General features: G+C 43.8%; 1 protein-coding gene across 3 annotated transcripts in view; it reads left to right on the plus strand.

Moving 5' to 3' along the window:
• The window catches only part of HMGCLL1 (3-hydroxymethyl-3-methylglutaryl-CoA lyase like 1), a 200,724-nt gene that overhangs the window by 66,818 nt on the left and 116,872 nt on the right, over positions 1 to 17,034 (plus strand). For all 3 annotated transcript variants that reach the window (XM_038746535.1, XM_038746544.1, XM_038746551.1), the window contains one exon: positions 156 to 304. In XM_038746535.1, coding sequence (XP_038602463.1) covers positions 156 to 304 — 149 coding nt within the window. The remainder of the gene's footprint in view (positions 1 to 155; positions 305 to 17,034) is intronic.

Genomic DNA, 17,034 nt, shown 5'->3' on the forward strand with positions numbered 1-17,034 from the left:
ATGAGTGAATAAGCTCATTGTGGGCAGGGAATGTGCATCCATTATATTATATTGTACTCTCCTAAGCATAAAGTACAGTGCTCTGCAAACAGTAAGAGCTCAATGAATATGATTGATTGATTGATTGAATGGGAGCTTTGAATCCTGTTTTGCAGGTCGCAGCAGGAGCCAGTGAGGTGTCTGTGTTTGGGGCAGCCTCGGAATCCTTCAGCAGAAAGAATATTAACTGCTCCATTGGAGAAAGCATGGACAAGTTTGAAGCAGTCATTAAATCAGCAAGACACATGAATATACCAGTGCGAGGGTATTTATGAAACTTTGCAAGCAATTGCATTTTATAAACCACAGACTTCAATTTTTTTTTCTTTTTTCATTTAAAGTCTCAGGTACTTGAAATTGTGCTTTTCTCCGGGACTTCCTTAGGCCTTGATAATGACAACTGTGTAATTGTTAAGTGCTTACTATCTGCCAGACATTGTGTTAAGCACTGTGGTAGATACAAGCAAATCAGGTTGGCCACAGTCCCTGCCCCACATGGGGTTCACAGTCTTAATCCCCATTTTACAGATGTGGTAATTGAGGCACAAGGTCACACAGCAGGCAAATTGTGGAGCCGGGATTAGAACCCCAGTCCTTCTGACTCCCAGGCCCATTCTCTATCAGGCCATACTGCTTGTCTTAATCTATTTTGAAAATTGAGTTTATACTAACCACTGGCACTGAGTATTTATTGACCATCTAGTGTGTTGTATATATGTTTTAGAATATGTGAGTCCTGTCCTTTGGGTAGGATGATAATGCAGTTATGGTGAGATTGTCTCTGTGACCTGAGGGTGACTGACATCCCAATGTGTGACTGGAAATTCCTTCCATACTGGTCAAGGGCAAAGGATGCTGCCTTCACAGATGTTAACCTAAATCCCTAGTATCAATCAATCAATCGTATTTATTGAGCGCTTACTATGTGCAGAGCACTGTACTAAGCGCTTGGGAAGTACAAATTGGCAACACACAGAGACAGTCCCTACCCAACAGTGGGCTCACAGTCCAAAAGGGGGAGACAGAGAACAGAACCAAACATACCAACAAAATTAAATAAATAGGATAGAAATGTACAAGTAAAATAAATAAATAAATAAATAAATAGAGTAATAAATATGTACAACCATATATACATATATACAGGTGCTGTGGGGAAGGGAAGGAGGTAAGATGGGGGGATGGAGAGGGGGGCTAGGGGGAGAGGAAGGAAGGGGCTCAGTCTGGGAAGGCCACTTGGAGGAGGTGAGCTCTCAGCAGGGCCTTGAAGGGAGGAAGAGAGCTAGCTTGGTGGAGGGTCAGAGGGAGGGCATTCCAGGCCCGGGGGATGACGTGGGCCGGGGGTCGACGGCGGGACAGGCGTGAACGAGGTATAGTGAGGAGATTAGCGGCAGAGGAGCGGAGGGTGTGGGCTGGGCAGTAGAAGGAGAGAAGGGAGGTGAGGTAGGAGGGGGCAAGGTGATGGACAGCCTTGAAGCCCAAGGTGAGGAGTTTCTGCCTGATGCGCAGATTGATTGGTAGCCACTGGAGATTTTTGAGGAGGGGAGTAATATGCTCAGAGCGTTTCTGGACAAAGATAATCCGGGCAGCAGCATGAAGTATGGATTGAAGTGGAGAGAGACACGAGGATGGGAGATCAGAGAGAAGGCTGGTGCAGTAGTCCAGACAGGATAGGATGAGAGCTTGAATGAGCAGGGTAGCAGTTTGGATGGAGAGGAAAGGGCGGATCTTGGCAGTGTTGCGGAGCTGAAACCGGCAGGTTTTGGTGACGGCTTGGATGTGAGGGGTGAATGAGAGAGCGGAGTCGAGGATGACACCAAGGTTGCGGGCTTGTGAGACAGGAAGGATGGTAGTGCCGTCAACAGAGATGGGAAAGTCAGGGAGAGGACAAGGTTTGGGAGGGAAGACAAGGAGCTCAGTCTTCGACATGTTGAGCTTTAGGTGGCGGGCGGACATACAGATGGAGATGTCCTGAAGGCAGGAGGAGATGCGAGCCTGGAGGGAGGGGGAGAGAGCAGGGGCAGAGATGTAGATCTGGGTGTCATCAGCGTAGAGATGATAGTTGAAGCCGTGGGAGCGAATGAGGTCACCAAGGGAGTGAGTGTAGATTGAGAACAGAAGGGGACCAAGCACTGAACCTTGGGGAACCCCCACAGTAAGAGGATGGGAGGGGGAGGAGGTATCATTTTCATTGCTCCTCCTTGATGTCCCAATCTTCAATTTATGGCTTAATTTATCATACACTGAACTCTATTCTGGCCCTTACAGCCTCATACTGCAATATTGTGCCTCTGGGAGGAGAAAGGATGATTTCAATAGAATTCCATACTCTTCACTCAAACTAGACTTCTTCCTGGTTTAAGCAGAGACTCCCTGTTTGGGGTCCAGTTACTTTCACAGTCCACGCTAGCACTGCATCCATCTGTGGCTGAGAGAAACTGTCAAAAAACAGCCATGTAGGAAGCCCAGTCTACTGGGCAGTGTTAATGACATCCTCATTATGGAGGTACAGCTGGTGGCCAGACCCCAGCCATTGTTCCTCCTTGGTGTCCCAATCTTATTGAAACCCTTGTTCTAAACAAGGCATGCATTCTTTCACTGGGTAACAGGAGAGGAGTAATTCTGGAAATTAGGATCTTAAACAGTCCCAACCAAAATGCCATCCAATACAACTAAGATGAGGGAACATAAACTTAATAAGACTGTAGATGTTTGTGGGTCAGTTTCTAAATAGTTATGTAAATATGCATCATATGTGGAAGAGACCTCAAATTTAACTTTGAGTTGTAGCTACTCTGTTCCTTTTCTTACTACCAGAAAAAATAAAGGTCTCATGGAAGATGTAAAGGTTGAGCTAATCTGTACTCTGAAAACAAAGAGGAGTGGAATTTTACAATTGGTGAGAGAGCTTTTACTAGGTGGGACAGTGTCTTGAAAAGGTTGAGGCAGATTTGTTTGGGGACATTCCAGAACCCTGACCTGGGTAATGGCACTTCATTCTTTTTCACCTTCTCATGTCCTCCTCCCCTAATAATCCTCTAGTGTGTTTATTTTCAATGGAGAAATATAGGGCATAAAACTCACATATTATTTAGACATTGGATTTCCATAAAGGACTTGTTCCCCGCCTCTTACTTTCAGGCCCCTGAAAATGGGTTTTTATGGCTCCTCTCATTTTTCTGATATTGAAAGCCAAAATACTTGTCAGCCGGTCTTCTGGACCTGAGAGCTTTTGTTCTAATGTTTCTTGGATCCAGGCAGTAGAAAGGAAGGAAACAAGTTATTTCTCTCTTTATATTTGCATTCTCTTCTTCTGCCTCCATGTCCCTCCAATGACTTGGCCCAAGGAAGGATGGTTTGTAAAGAAACATTTTTCCCTGCTGATCATCCTCTGGCTAATGTGGGAATAGAGTGAACAGTTGTCTTTGTGTTCATATCATAATGAGCCTGAATACAGAAGTGGACAAGAATCTTTCCTTGGAGCCAGGCCCTGAGACCCGGAGCCAGGGAGTGAGATCAGCAACAGATGGGCATTTTCTCATGTTCCATCTACCAGATAACAGTTAAAGCACTGGGCATGGGTATATGAATTTACTAAGACTGGCACTGGTTGAGCACAAATGACTTATAAATAAAAATCTACTTGTAGCAAAACCAACAACACCATGTAGCATTTTCTATGGCATTGGTTACACGTTTACTATGTGCCAGGCACTGTACTAAGCACTGGGGTAGATACAAGCAACTCAGGGTGGACACAGTCCATGTCCCACGTGGGACTCACAGTATTAATATCCATTTAAAGATGAGGGAACTGAGGCACTGAGAAGTTATGTGACTTGCTCAAGGTCACACAGCAGACAAGGGTGGAGCCAGGATTAACCCAGGTCTTTCTGAATCCCAGTCCTTTGCTCTATCCACTAGGCGACACTGCTTCCCATTTCATTATTCAGATTCAGATCCTCATTTTGACATACCAATATAGGTAAAGAACATGCAGTCAATCATGTAATCAAGAGGCATTTATTGAGCACTTGCTGTGTGCAGAGCACTGTACTAAGCACTTGAGGGAGTACAATATAAAAGAGATGGTAGACATGATACCTGCCCATTAGGAGTTTATAATCTAGATGGGGAGACAGACATTAAAATAAATTACAAATAAGAAAAATGGCAGAGTGTAAGGATATGTATATAACTGCTGTGGGGTTGGGGTTAGCGTGAATATTATGGGCTTAAGGGGTACAGATCCAAATGTATAGAAAATGCAGAGGGGGAAGCAAGTAGGAGAAGTGAGGACATAGAGAATGCCTCTTTAGAAGATGTAATTTTAGCATAGCTTTGAAGGTGGGGAGTGTGGTGGACTGTAGGACATGAATAGGGAAGTAGTTCCAGGCCAGAGGGAGGATGTAGATGGTGAATCAGTGGTGAGGTAAATGAGATCAAAGTACAATGACTAGGTTGGCATTGGAGGATCAAAGTGTGTGGGCTAGGATGTAGTAGGAGTTCAGTAAGATAAGGGCGAAGTGCAAAAGCTGATTCAGTGCCTTCAGTTAATCATATTTATTGAGGGCTTACTGTGTGTACTAAGCACTGGGAAGAATACAACACAACAATATAACAGGCACATTCCCTGCCCACAAAGAGCTTGCAGTCTAGAGTTGGAGACAGACATTAATATAAAAAAAATCTTGGATATGTACATAAGGGCTGCAGGGCTGGGGGTGTTGGGTGGCGAATAAAAGGAATGAGTCAGGGTGATGCAGAAGGGAGTGGGAGAAGGGGAAAGAGGGGCTTAGTGAGGTAAGGCCTCATTGAAATGTGCTTCAGTAATTATCTGTTAGATATGAATGGGGTGGGCATTACAGTTCAGAGGCCGGACATGGGTGAGAGTTTGGTGGCAAGATAGACAAGATTGAGGTACAGTGAATAGGTTGGCATTAGAGGAGCGAAGTGTGTGGACTGGGTTGAAACAGGAGAGTACTGAGGGGAGATAGGAGGGGGCAAGGTGATTAAGTGCTTTAAAGCCAATGGTAGGCAGTTCCTGTTTGATGCAGAAGTGGATGGGAAGCTACTGGAGGTTCTTGAGGAGGGGGGAAACATGGTCTGAATGTTTTTCTAGGAAAGTGATCTGGGCAGCAGAGTGAAATATGGACTGAATTGAGGATAGACAGGAGGCAGGGAGGTCAGTTAGGAGGTTGATACAGTAATCAAGTTGGGATAAGTGCTTGGTTTAGCATGGTAACTCTTTGACTGGAGAGGAAAGTATGGATTTTGGCAATGTTGTGAAGTTTAACCGGCAGGATTTAGTGACAGATTGAATATGAGGGTTGAATGAGAGAGAGGAGTCAAGGATAATGTCAAGGTGATGGGCTTGTGAGACAGGAAGGATAGGGATGGTGGTGTCACTATAGTGTTGGGAAAGTCAGGAGTTTGGGTGGGAAGATAAGGAGTTCTGCTTTGGACTTGTTAGGTTTGAGGTGTTGGAAGTACATACAAATAGAGATGTCTTGAAATTGGGAGGAAATGTGGGAGGGGGAAAGTGTTTTGATAAGGTGCACAGGTGGTGGGGGTAGATTATGAGAAAATGCAGGAGATCTCTAGAGATACTGATGGGTAGGATGAGAAAATTTTAGAAGGGGCATGAAGAGGGAGAAACTGGAGAGGGGCAGAGGATTTTTTAGGGAGATTGTGGGGAGATGCCCTCTCCCCCCAAGTCAGCTGGGGTCACCGACCAGAAGATGGCTACAGGTTCTTTAGATTGAGCAACAATGAGCCAAAGACCAGACATCCAGCCAAAGTGATCAGTTCTGCCTCTTTATTGGGTGTACTCATATAGCTGTAGCGCAGCAAGCAAGCGAAGGAGGGGGTCCGAGTCCTAATCAGCAGGGCAGGCTCTGCAAGGCTTGATCTAAACACCTACAACTAAAAATAGCAGCAATGCCTCATCAATCAATCGTATTTATTGAGCGCTTACTGTGTGCAGAGCACTGTACTAAGTGCTTGGGAAGTACAAGTTGGCAACATTTAGAGACAGTCCCTACCCAACAGTGGGCTCACAGTCTAGAAGGGGGAGACAGAGAACAAAACCAAACATATTAACAAAATAAAATAAATACAATAGATATGTACAAGTAAAATAAATAAATAAATAGAGTAATAAATATGTACAAACATATATACATATATACACGTGCTGTGGGGAAGGGAAGGAGGTAAGATGGGGGGATGGAGGGGGGGCAAGGGGGAGAGGAAGGGGGGGCTCAGTCTGGGAAGGCCTCCTGGAGGAGGTGAGCTCTCATTAGGGTCTTGAAGGGAGGAAGAGAGCTAGCTTGGCAGATGTGCGGAGGGAGGGCATTCCAGGCCAGGGGGAGGACGTGGGCCGGGGATCGATGGCGGGACAGGCGAGAATGAGGCGCGGTGAGGAGATTAGCGTCAGAGGAGTGGAGGGTGCGGGCTGGGCTGTAGAAGGAGAGAAGGGAAGTGAGGTAGGAGGGGGCGAGGTGATGGAGAGCCTTGAAGCCCAGGGTGAGGAGTTTCTGCCTGATGTGCAGATTGATTGGTAGCCACTGGAGATTTTTGAGGAGGGGAGTAACATGCCCAGAGTGTTTCTGGACAAAGATAATCCGGGCAGCGGCGTGAAGTATGGATTGAAGTGGGGAGAGACACGAGGATGGGAGATCAGAGAGGAGGCTGATGCAGTAGTTCAGACGGGATAGGATGAGAGCTTGAATGAGCAGCGTAGCGGTTTGGATGGAGAGGAAAGGGCAGATCTTGGCAATGTTGCAGAGCTGAGACCGGCAGGTTTTGGTGATGGCTTGGATGTGAGGGGTGAATGAGAAAGCGGAGTTGAGGATGACACCAAGGTTGCGGGCTTGTGAGACGGGAAGGATGGTAGTGCCGTCAACAGTGATGGGAAAGTCAGGGAGAGGGCAGGGTTTGGGAGGGAAGACAAGGAGTTCAGTCTTGTACATGTTGAATTTTAGGTGGCGGGCAGACATCCAGATGGAGATGTCCTGAAGGCAGGAGGAGATGCAAGCCTGGAGGGAGGGGGAGAGAGGAGGGGCAGAGATGTAGATTTGGGTGTCATCAGCGTAGAGATGATAGTTGAAGCCGTGGGAGTGAATGAGGTCACCAAGGGAGTGAGTGTAGATCAAGAACAGAAGGGGACCAAGAACTGAACCTTGGGGAACCCCCACAGTAAGGGGATGGGAGGGGGAGGAGGAGCCTGCAAAAGAGACTGAGAAAGAACGACCAGAGAGATAAGAGGAGAACCAGGAGAGGACGGAGTCTGTGAAGCCAAGGTCAGGTAGCGTGTTGAGGAGAAGGGGGTGGTCCACAGTGTCAAAGGCATCTGAGAGGTCAAGGAGGATTAGGACAGAGTATGAGCCATTGGATTTGGCAAGCAGGAGGTCATTGGTGACCTTTGAGAGGGCAGTTTCCGTGGAATGAAGGGGACGGAAGCCAGATTGGAGGGGGTTGGGGAGAGAGTTGTTGTTGAATTCTAGGCAGCGCGTGTAGACAACTCATTCAAGGAGTTTGGAAAGGAATGGTAGGAGGGATATGGGGCGATAACTAGAAGGTGATGTGGGGTCAAGAGAGGGTTTTTTTAGGATGGGAGAGACATGGGCATGTTTGAAGGCAGAGGGGAAGGAACCAGTGGAGATTGAGCGGTTGAAGATGGAAGTTAAGGAGGGGAGAAGGGATGGAGCGAGAGATTTCATGAGATGAGAGGGAATGGGATCAGAAGCACAGGTGGCCGGAGTAGCACTTGAGAGGAGGGAGGAGAGCTCCTCTGAGGATACTGCCTGTCCCGCCATGGACTCCCGGCCCACGTCATCCCCCGGGCCTGGAATGCCCTCCCTCTGCCCATCTGCCAAGCTAATTCTCTTCCTCCCTTCAAGGCCCTACTGAGAGCTCACCTCCTCCAGGAGGCCTTCCCAGACTGAGCCCCTTCCTTCCTCTCCCCCTCGTCCCCCTCTCCATCCCCCCATCTTACCTCCTTCCCTTCCCCACAGCACCTGTATATATGTATATATGTTTGTACATATTTGTTAGTCTATTTATTTTACTTGTACATATCTATTCTATTTATTTCATTTTGTTTATATGTTTGGTTTTGTTCTCTGTCTCCCCCTCTTAGACTGTGAGCCCACTGTTGGGTAGGGACTGACTCTATATGTTGCCAACTTGTACTTCCCAAGTGCTTAGTACAGTGCTCTGCACACAGTAAGCGCTCAATAAATACGATTGATGATGAAGCAGGAGATAGGTGGAGTTGAGGAGTGGTAGAAAGAGGGTGGCAGAAGTGTCCTCAGGAACAACTATGTGGATTTTGAAGTCCCCAAGGATCAATGTAGGGATGGAGAAAGAGAAGGAATGTGAGAAAATGATCAAAATGGTTAGAAAAATTGGATGTGAAGCCTTGTGGGGGGAGTAGGTGACTGTGACTAGCATCTGGAGTGGGTGGTAGAAGCTGATGATATGGGTTTCAAAGGAAGGGAAAGAAAGGGATAGGGGAGGTGGAATGGTGTGAAAGTGACATTGGGGATCGAGAAGGAAACCAACTCCAACCCCTTTCCTACTGAGTCTTGGGGAGTAGGTGCAGATGAGGCCCACCCTAGAGAGGGCAGCAAGGAAGACTGTGTCATCTGGGCTGTCAGGTTTCAGTGATAGCGAGGAGGAGCAGTGATTGGGGCAGGAACAGGTCAAGGATGAAGGGGAGCTTTCCTATAATGGAGCAGGAGTTACACAGGACGCACTTGGCTGAGGCTGTTGTTGGAAGGGGGGTGCTCTATGGGGAAGATGGTTTAAGGAGTGGGGAGGGGTTGGATGGGAGTGAGTGAGTTTCTGTTTGATGCATAGGTGGATGGGCAACCAGTGGAGGTTTTTGATTAGTGGGGAGAGGAAATGGATTGAATGCTTTTTCTAGAAAAGTGATCTGGGAGGACAGTGAAGTTTGGACTGGAGAGGGGAAAGTCAGATCATCAAGGAGGCTGGTGGAGTAGTCAAGTCAGGATATGATAAGTGGTTGGATCTGCATCATTGCAGTTTGGTTGGAGGAGAAAGGGCAGATTCTAGAGATACTGCAAAGGTAAAACTGACAGAATTTGTTGACACTGAAAATGTGGGTTGAATGAGAGAGATAAGTTCAGGAAAATGCCAGAGATATGGGCTTGTAATGACAATAATAATAATAACTGATATTTGTTAAGCACTTACTATGTGCCAAGCACTGTACTAAGCACTGGGGTGGGTACAAGTAAATCCGGTTGTACACAGTCCATGGCCCACATGGGGCTCACAGTCTTAATCCCCATTTTACAGATGATATAATGGAAGCATAGAGAAGTGAAATGACTTGCCCAAGGTCACACAGCTGGCAAGTGACGGCTTGAAGGCAAGAACCCTTGACCTTCTGACTCCCATGCTTGTGCTCAATCCACTATTCCATACTGCTTCTCATGCTACTTTGGGATGAAGAAGCAGCATGGCTCAGTGGGAAGAGCACGGGCTTGGGAGTCAGAGGTCATGGGTTCTAATCCTAGCTGCATCACTTGCCAGCTGTGTGACTTTGGGCAAGTCTCTTAACTTCTCAGTGCCTCAGTTCTCTCATCTGTAAAATGGCGATTAAGACTGTGAGCCCCAAGTGGGACAACCTGATTACCTAGTATCTCCCCCAGCGTTTAGAACAGTACTTGGCACATAGTAAGCACTTAACAAATGCCATCATTATTATTATTATTAAAGAATGCATGATGGTGTCATTTGCAGTAATGGGAAAGTCTCGAGGAGGACAAGTTTTGGGTAGGAGGATGGGGAGTTTTGGGCATTTTAAGTTCGAGGTGCCTGTGAGGGATCCAAGTAGACTTGTCTTGAAGGCAAGAGGAAATTGAGACTGTAGAGAAAGAAAGAGGTCAGGGCTGGAGCTGTGGATTTGGGAATCATTAGCATCACAATAAAAACATCACCAACAAGATCCTGGCCAGAGTACCTCTGGGTCAGTCAATGAAAAATCATCCATCCACCCTCTCACAGTCATAGTGTGGCTTCAAAGGTAAACCTGTTACAGCATAGCACAGCACATGTGGTCTTGCAACATATGCATATATTTCTCTTGTAAATATACAAGAGAAATACAGGAAGCAGCACTAAGGATTCTGAATGATTTTCATGACCTCACAGAAGTATTTAACACCAGGAAACTGGTTAGTAAATTTAAAGGTCTTGAAGAGTTCATTAACATTTTTGAGATTAGCTCATGACAGCAGGCATGTTCTACCATTCATTCATTCAATCGTATTTATTGAGCACTTACTGTGTGCAGAGCACAGTATTAAGTGCTTGGTAAGTACAAGTTGGCAACATATAGAGATAGTCCCTACCCAACAGCGGGCTTACAGTCTAGAAGGGGGAGACAGACAACAATCAATCAATCAATCAATCAATCGTATTTATTGAGTGCTTACTATGTGCAGAGTACTGTACTAAGCGCTTGGGAAGTACAAATTGGCAACACATAGAGACAGTCCCTACCCAACAGTGGGCTCACAGTCTAAAAGGGGGAGACAGAGAACAGAACCAAACATACCAACAAAATAAAATAAATAGGATAGAAATGTACAAGAAAAATAAATAAATAAATAGAGTAATAAATATGTACAACCATATATACATATATACAGGTGCTGTGGGGAAGGGAAGGAGGTAAGATGGGGGGATGGAGAGGGGGATGAGGGGGAGAGGAAGGAAGGGGCTCAGTCTGGGAAGGCCTCCTGGAGGAGGTGAGCTCTCAGCAGGGCCTTGAAGGGAGGAAGAGAGCTAGCTTGGCGGAGGGGCAGAGGGAGGGCATTCCAGGCCCGGGGGATGACATGGGCCAGGGGTCGATGGCGGGACAGGCGAGAACGAGGTACAGTGAGGAGATTAGCGGTGGAGGAGCGGAGGTTGCGGGCTGGGCAGTAGAAGGAGAGGAGGGAGGTGAGGTAGGAGGGGGCGAGGTGATGGAGAGCCTTGAAGCCCAGGGTGAGGAGTTTCTGCCTGATGCGCAGATTGATTGGTAGCCACTGGAGATTTTTGAGGAGGGGAGTAATATGCCCAGAGCGTTTCTGGACAAAGATAATCCGGGCAGCAGCATGAAGTATGGATTGAAGTGGAGAGAGACACGAGGATGGGAGATCAGAGAGAAGGCTGGTGCAGTAGTCCAAAAAACAAAACATATTAATAAAATAAATAGAATATGTAAATATGTACAAGTAAAATAAATAGAGTAACAAATTTGTACAAACATATATGCAGGTGCTGTGGGGAGGGGAAGGAGGTAGGGCAGGGGGGATGGGGAAGGGCAGAAGAAAGAGTCAGGGGGACCAGAGTCTACCAGAGTTGGGAACATCCTGTTCACTCCATTCCCCATTACTAATGGGGTAAAGCAGGGGTGTGCAGGAAGTCTAGTCCTACTGAATAGATTCCATGCAGCCATGCTTGTGGATATAGCAAGAGACCCTTCCCTTCCCCACAGCACCTGTATATATGTATATATGTTTGTACATATTTATTACTCTATTTATTTTACTTGTACATACCTATTCTATTTATTTTATTTTGTTAATATGTTTGGTTTTGTTCTCTGTCTCCCCCTTCTAGACTGTGAGCCCACCATTGGGTAGGGACTGTCTCTATATGTTGCCAACTTGTACCTTCCATGCGCTTAGTACAGTGCTCTGCACACAGTAAGCGCTCAATAAATATGATTGATTGATTAGTTGATTGATTAGAAGGGAGTTCTGTTCCTTTCTGAAGCACTTCCAAATCAATAGGCTTTGATTATTACCCAAAGTCCCAAACACAGTCATTCAAGCATTGCTAAATACAATTTAACTGTGCTGTAGAGGCTTAATGGTGGTATTTGTGTAGTGCTTATTATGTGCCAGGCACTGTACTAATCTCTGGGATCGATACAGACAAATCAGATTCGACACAGTCCCTGTCCCACATGGGGTTCAAAGTCTTAATCCCCATTTGACAGATGAGGCATGCACCCCAGAAGAGATGCAAATTTGCTTTCTCAATCCAGTAATATGTTATGGTTTACCAACATTGTAAAGAAAACTAAGGTGATGTATCAACTGGCGCACGTTAAGCCATACCCTCAACCAAAAATATATGTCATCAATACAAATTTAGGGACAGGGACTGTATCCAAACTGGGTACCTTGTATCTACCCCAACACTTAGTACAGTGCGTGGCACATAGTAAGCACTTAATGAATACCACAACCATTATTAGTAACAAAATGGAATAAAAAAAGCCAGGATATTCACTGGAAGGCTGGAAGGGTTGTGGCAGTGTGGTAATATGCCCAGACCAAACTTCAGGTCTCAAAGTGGTAGTGCTTTTCACCTTCTCTTAGTCTTTGAGATCTGGACTCTCCACTGTTGCCACAACTGACTTTATATAGATTTCCATCAGTGCCGCTTAGTGGACAAACTTAACATCAAATGAAAGAACAGGATAACAAAGAACAAAGTCCATTTCCTAGTATTGAAGCTATATTCACCTCAACACAGTTCTCTGGATGAGACATGTGAGAACAGACAACAGTAATTTAACCATATCACTGCTCTATGGTAAGGTGAATTGGGAAACAAAGCAAGAGTAGAACTGTCAGTTTAAGAATACACTAAATAAAAGCTCCTCAAATTACTGCATTTCAGCTAAAAATTGGAAGTAAATCCAAAATAGCACACTGCAACCAAGAAAGAAGTGTACTCTACCAGACACTTTTAAGAATCCTGACACAAGGAAGCAGAAGTGAAAACTGGCAGTTTCTACAAGTAAGAAACATGTCAGCACAACAAAGAACAGCCTTTCTGTATTCACCATGCAGTTGTGACTGTGACTTTCACTTTGGCCTCTTCATCCGTACACATACTAATTGGTGAATTACACAGTTAATGGCATATTCTTTGAGTATGAAGGACACTTTTATTTAGAGAGAGATCACTGTTTTCATTACAAAGTTTTGACATTTTCACCACCCACTTCCTATATGTCCATTCCTTCTGTCTCTTTTTCCTACTCTTAAATTGTATTAAGCTATTTTCTTTTCATTAAACCCCTATTTCTTGAGCCCAGATTCCACCCTTTCCATTTTGGTTATTTTCCCTATACCCTAGTCTACAAATCTCCCATGGGCTTCTACAGTGGGATTTTGAAGGGCATGGTTATTTCAGCAGGTTTTCATCGAGAATTTGAGGGCCTCTTGAACATTTGTGCCAAGTGGGTGCTTGGGGCTGAGCCTCTCCATCAGTGATCCTGGATTACACTCTTCCCTTCTGCCATCTGTCTTACTTTGATCACTTCTGGACCAGGTCCAAACTACTGAATTACATCAAAGTCCCTAATAGTTGTTTTCCAGAGGTGGGAGTTCTGCTACTTAAAAGTACCTGCAGTTGTACTCTAAATACAGTTTAAAAGCCTACCTTTGTTGGGCTACTTTTTCTAGTGGAAAGAATTCTTTGAAAACAGAATGTTCAACCTTTTCTTTTTCTCACCTTATTATAGCAGTTTTTTTAGGAAATCCAGAATAAAATTCAAGTATCACTTTACTTGTTACTAAGAAGTTAAAATTAGCCAAGCTCCTATACAAAAGATAGCTTAGGTAGATTGCCATATGGGTGTTTTCCTGTTTTTAAATTTTTATTTCAAAACTGTATTTCTTTTTAGGAAATTAGTGATGTAACATTTTGAAGTGCAGTTGAAAAATACTTTCTTTTTTTCTTTAACACAGGGTTCAAATTTCTCTTCATATTTTCCCTGGCAATCTAGAATTCACATAGTCAGTGTAAATCATTGGCCATTGGTGGATCTTGTAAAAAATGTTCAGTTGAAACCAAAGTTAAAGCTTCAGAATGTCTTGCTGTTGCAACAGCTGCATCAACATGTACTTGATCATCATCCAGAAAATTTATGCTGTCAGCTGTCAGATTTAAAGTCTGTAAAGCAGTACACATTTTCTAAATGTTTACTGAAACTGTTTAAATGTTTATAAAAAAGAAAATGTGCATTTGGTCTAAATAGTAGTTTTTAATTAGAGCCATAAAGTCTATTGTTTGAGATATATGTATACACACACACTCACTTTTTGCACACGAACGAAACTTTGGATAACATCTGGGTTGCATTCTGCCAAAATCCTGTGCCAAATCAGGATTATAAAATGTGTGGTCAGCTAACTACTACTACACATACTTTGCACATGAAATGGCATTGAAGCATCTATAGTAAAAGCTTCATTCTTTAATGTGTAATTCAGGTGACATTTTTGAAAACCCCTGTTATTTTTTCCAGCAGTTTTCTAAATTGAAAAAGACAGAGGAAAAATGAAAAGTACATAATAAATGCATTTATACATATGTAGTATATATAGTTGTTTTTCATCTTGGAAGAATGTTTCTGATGGTGGAATTCACCTATTGGGGCATTGTGCATGAAGGAGTGCTAAACTGCAAGTCCCAGCCACATTGTGCACATGTAAGGTTTGTCCCTCTTTGTGTTTTCATGTTTTATGTTTACAATATCTGGTACTATTTTTTATTTTTCATCCTTAACTCTAAAGTATTTCAAAGCCCTCAGTTCTAAAGGAACAGCCCTTTCTTTATTGTAGTGTCCTTGCTCACCTCTTGGTGGTAACACATTTTGAGGTTTTGGATAGAATGCAGCTTTGAGACTTTGTTTTATTAGTAACCTTAAAAATTTTCCTCTCTCATCTTTGCTTTTGGATTTTCACTTGACCATATATCAGCTGTTTGGGGAACCTGTTGTTGTTTATTCTCCTCAAATGTGCCAGCAGTACAGCTGTGTTAAGGTGAGCATAGCTTCAATGCTTGGAGACTGAGTTTGCTCTAGAATTTCATGGGTCATTTGATATTCAATATAGCCCATAAATGACACCACTGGAATTTCTCAAGGAGTCAAATGTAGTGTTTGGCAGAGTTCAGGTCTCAGAGCCATAGATAGGGTTGGGCAGCAGCACTTCACCTTTTCTAGATGTTTAGTTTAGGTTGGATCCTAATACCATGCTGCCCCATATTCTGTTTGACAGTCTCACAAAGGAAGTTCTGGCCTTCTATTGTTTTCTCCTTTTTTTTCTAAATGGTATGTTAATTGCTTAGTATGTGCTGGACACTGTACTAATAACTGGGGTAGATACAAGCTAATCAGGAGGGACACAGTCATGTTCCATATGGGACTCACAGTTTTAATTCCCAGTTTACAGATGTGGTAACTGAGGCACAGAGAAGTCAACTGACTGGCCCAAGGTCACAAAGCAGACAAGTGGCAAAGCAGGGTTTAGAACCCAGGTCCTTCTGATTCCCAGGCCCATGCTCTATCCACTAGCCCATGGTGTGTGCTTCTGTCTATTTTGTCTATTATTACAATAAAGGTCAGAGTCTGGATTCTGATTTGGCTCTGCCACTTGTCTTCTGAGTGACCATGGGCAAGTCATTTAACTTCTCTTTGCCTCAGTTACCTCATCTGTAAAATGGAGATTAAGACTGTGAAGCCCTATATGGCACAGGGACTGTGTTCAACCAAATTGTTTTGTATATACCCCAGCTCTAAGAAATGTGCCTGACTCATACTAAGCACTCAACAAATACCATAATAATAATGTTAATAGTAATAATAATAATTATTATTATATTACTATTATTATTATTATTAGAGTGCTGCTGAGGGAACAGAATCTGTGACAGTATTTAGATCTAGGTTTCCAATGTAGATTTTTGTATGGCTTTCCTGGTGCAGACTGATGAATCACTTTGATTTTGTTTTAGATTTATCAGCCTGATACACATAACAGATTCGGTGAAACTGATAGTAAATCACTTCATATCAAAACCAATCGTATGCCTACAGCAATTTTTGTTTAACTCTTTCTAGGATTTTGGGTGATGCCCCAAACCATTTGAGTTGGAAGAGTTTCCCAGAGATGTGGAAACATATTCTAGTGCTTAATAACATTAATAATAACTGTGATATTTGTCATGTGTTTACTATGTGCCTGGCACTATTCTAAATGCTAGTTTAGATACAAGATAATCAGGCTGGACACAGTCCATGAACCACATGGAACTCATAGTTTTAACCCCATTTTACAGATGAGGGAACTGAGACACGGAGAAGTGATGTGACTTGCCCAAGATCACACAGAGGACAAGTGGAGGAGCTGGGATTAGAACCCATGAGCTTCTCACTCCCAGGCTCATGCTCTATCCACTAGGTCATACTGCTTTTCCCTGTTTTTGACTGCATCTGATCCACCGCAAGAGATTGTGTTGGCTATACCATGCTGTTGTTCAATTATATTCTTTAATAGCCAATCCAGGAGTACTCTAACAAATATTTTGGCAGTGAAGACTGGTAATGACTGATTGAAGAGTAATGAAGTGCCTTGATAATTGTGCAATCTGATCTTTTGACTTCCTTTTGGAAGATGGTGATGACCGTGGTGTTTTTGAAATCCTGTGACATTTCCTTGACTGTGCCTTATTTAGAGGAAGTGCTTGTATAAATGTTTAAACAGATCGCCCCTTCCCATGTTGCAGTTCTCAACGGGTATGCTTCTGGGTCCGGGTGCTTTGCCATTTTTCGTGATACTAACTGCTACATTAATTTCAATTGATCAATAGTGTATACTGAGCGCCTACTATATGTATGTAAAATTCTATACTAAATCTTTATAAGTGTACAAAGAAATTAGTATATGGAATTTCTGCTCTCAGCTTAAAATGTAGTAAGAGCAAAATATACTAAAATAAATTACAGATAGGAGGGAGTAGTAGAATCTAAAGATTGCATGTAACTGCTACAGCATTGGAGATGGGGTTCTGTAAGTTCACAAGTCCTTAGGAGATGCAGAAGTGCTGAAGTGGCAGTTGTTGAGGTGAGACAACTGTAGGATGGGGAGGCAAAAGACTAATAAAGGAATGCCT

The sequence above is a fragment of the Tachyglossus aculeatus genome, chromosome 1 (genome assembly GCF_015852505.1).
Source record: "Tachyglossus aculeatus isolate mTacAcu1 chromosome 1, mTacAcu1.pri, whole genome shotgun sequence".
NCBI classification, from domain to species: Eukaryota; Metazoa; Chordata; class Mammalia; order Monotremata; family Tachyglossidae; genus Tachyglossus; species Tachyglossus aculeatus.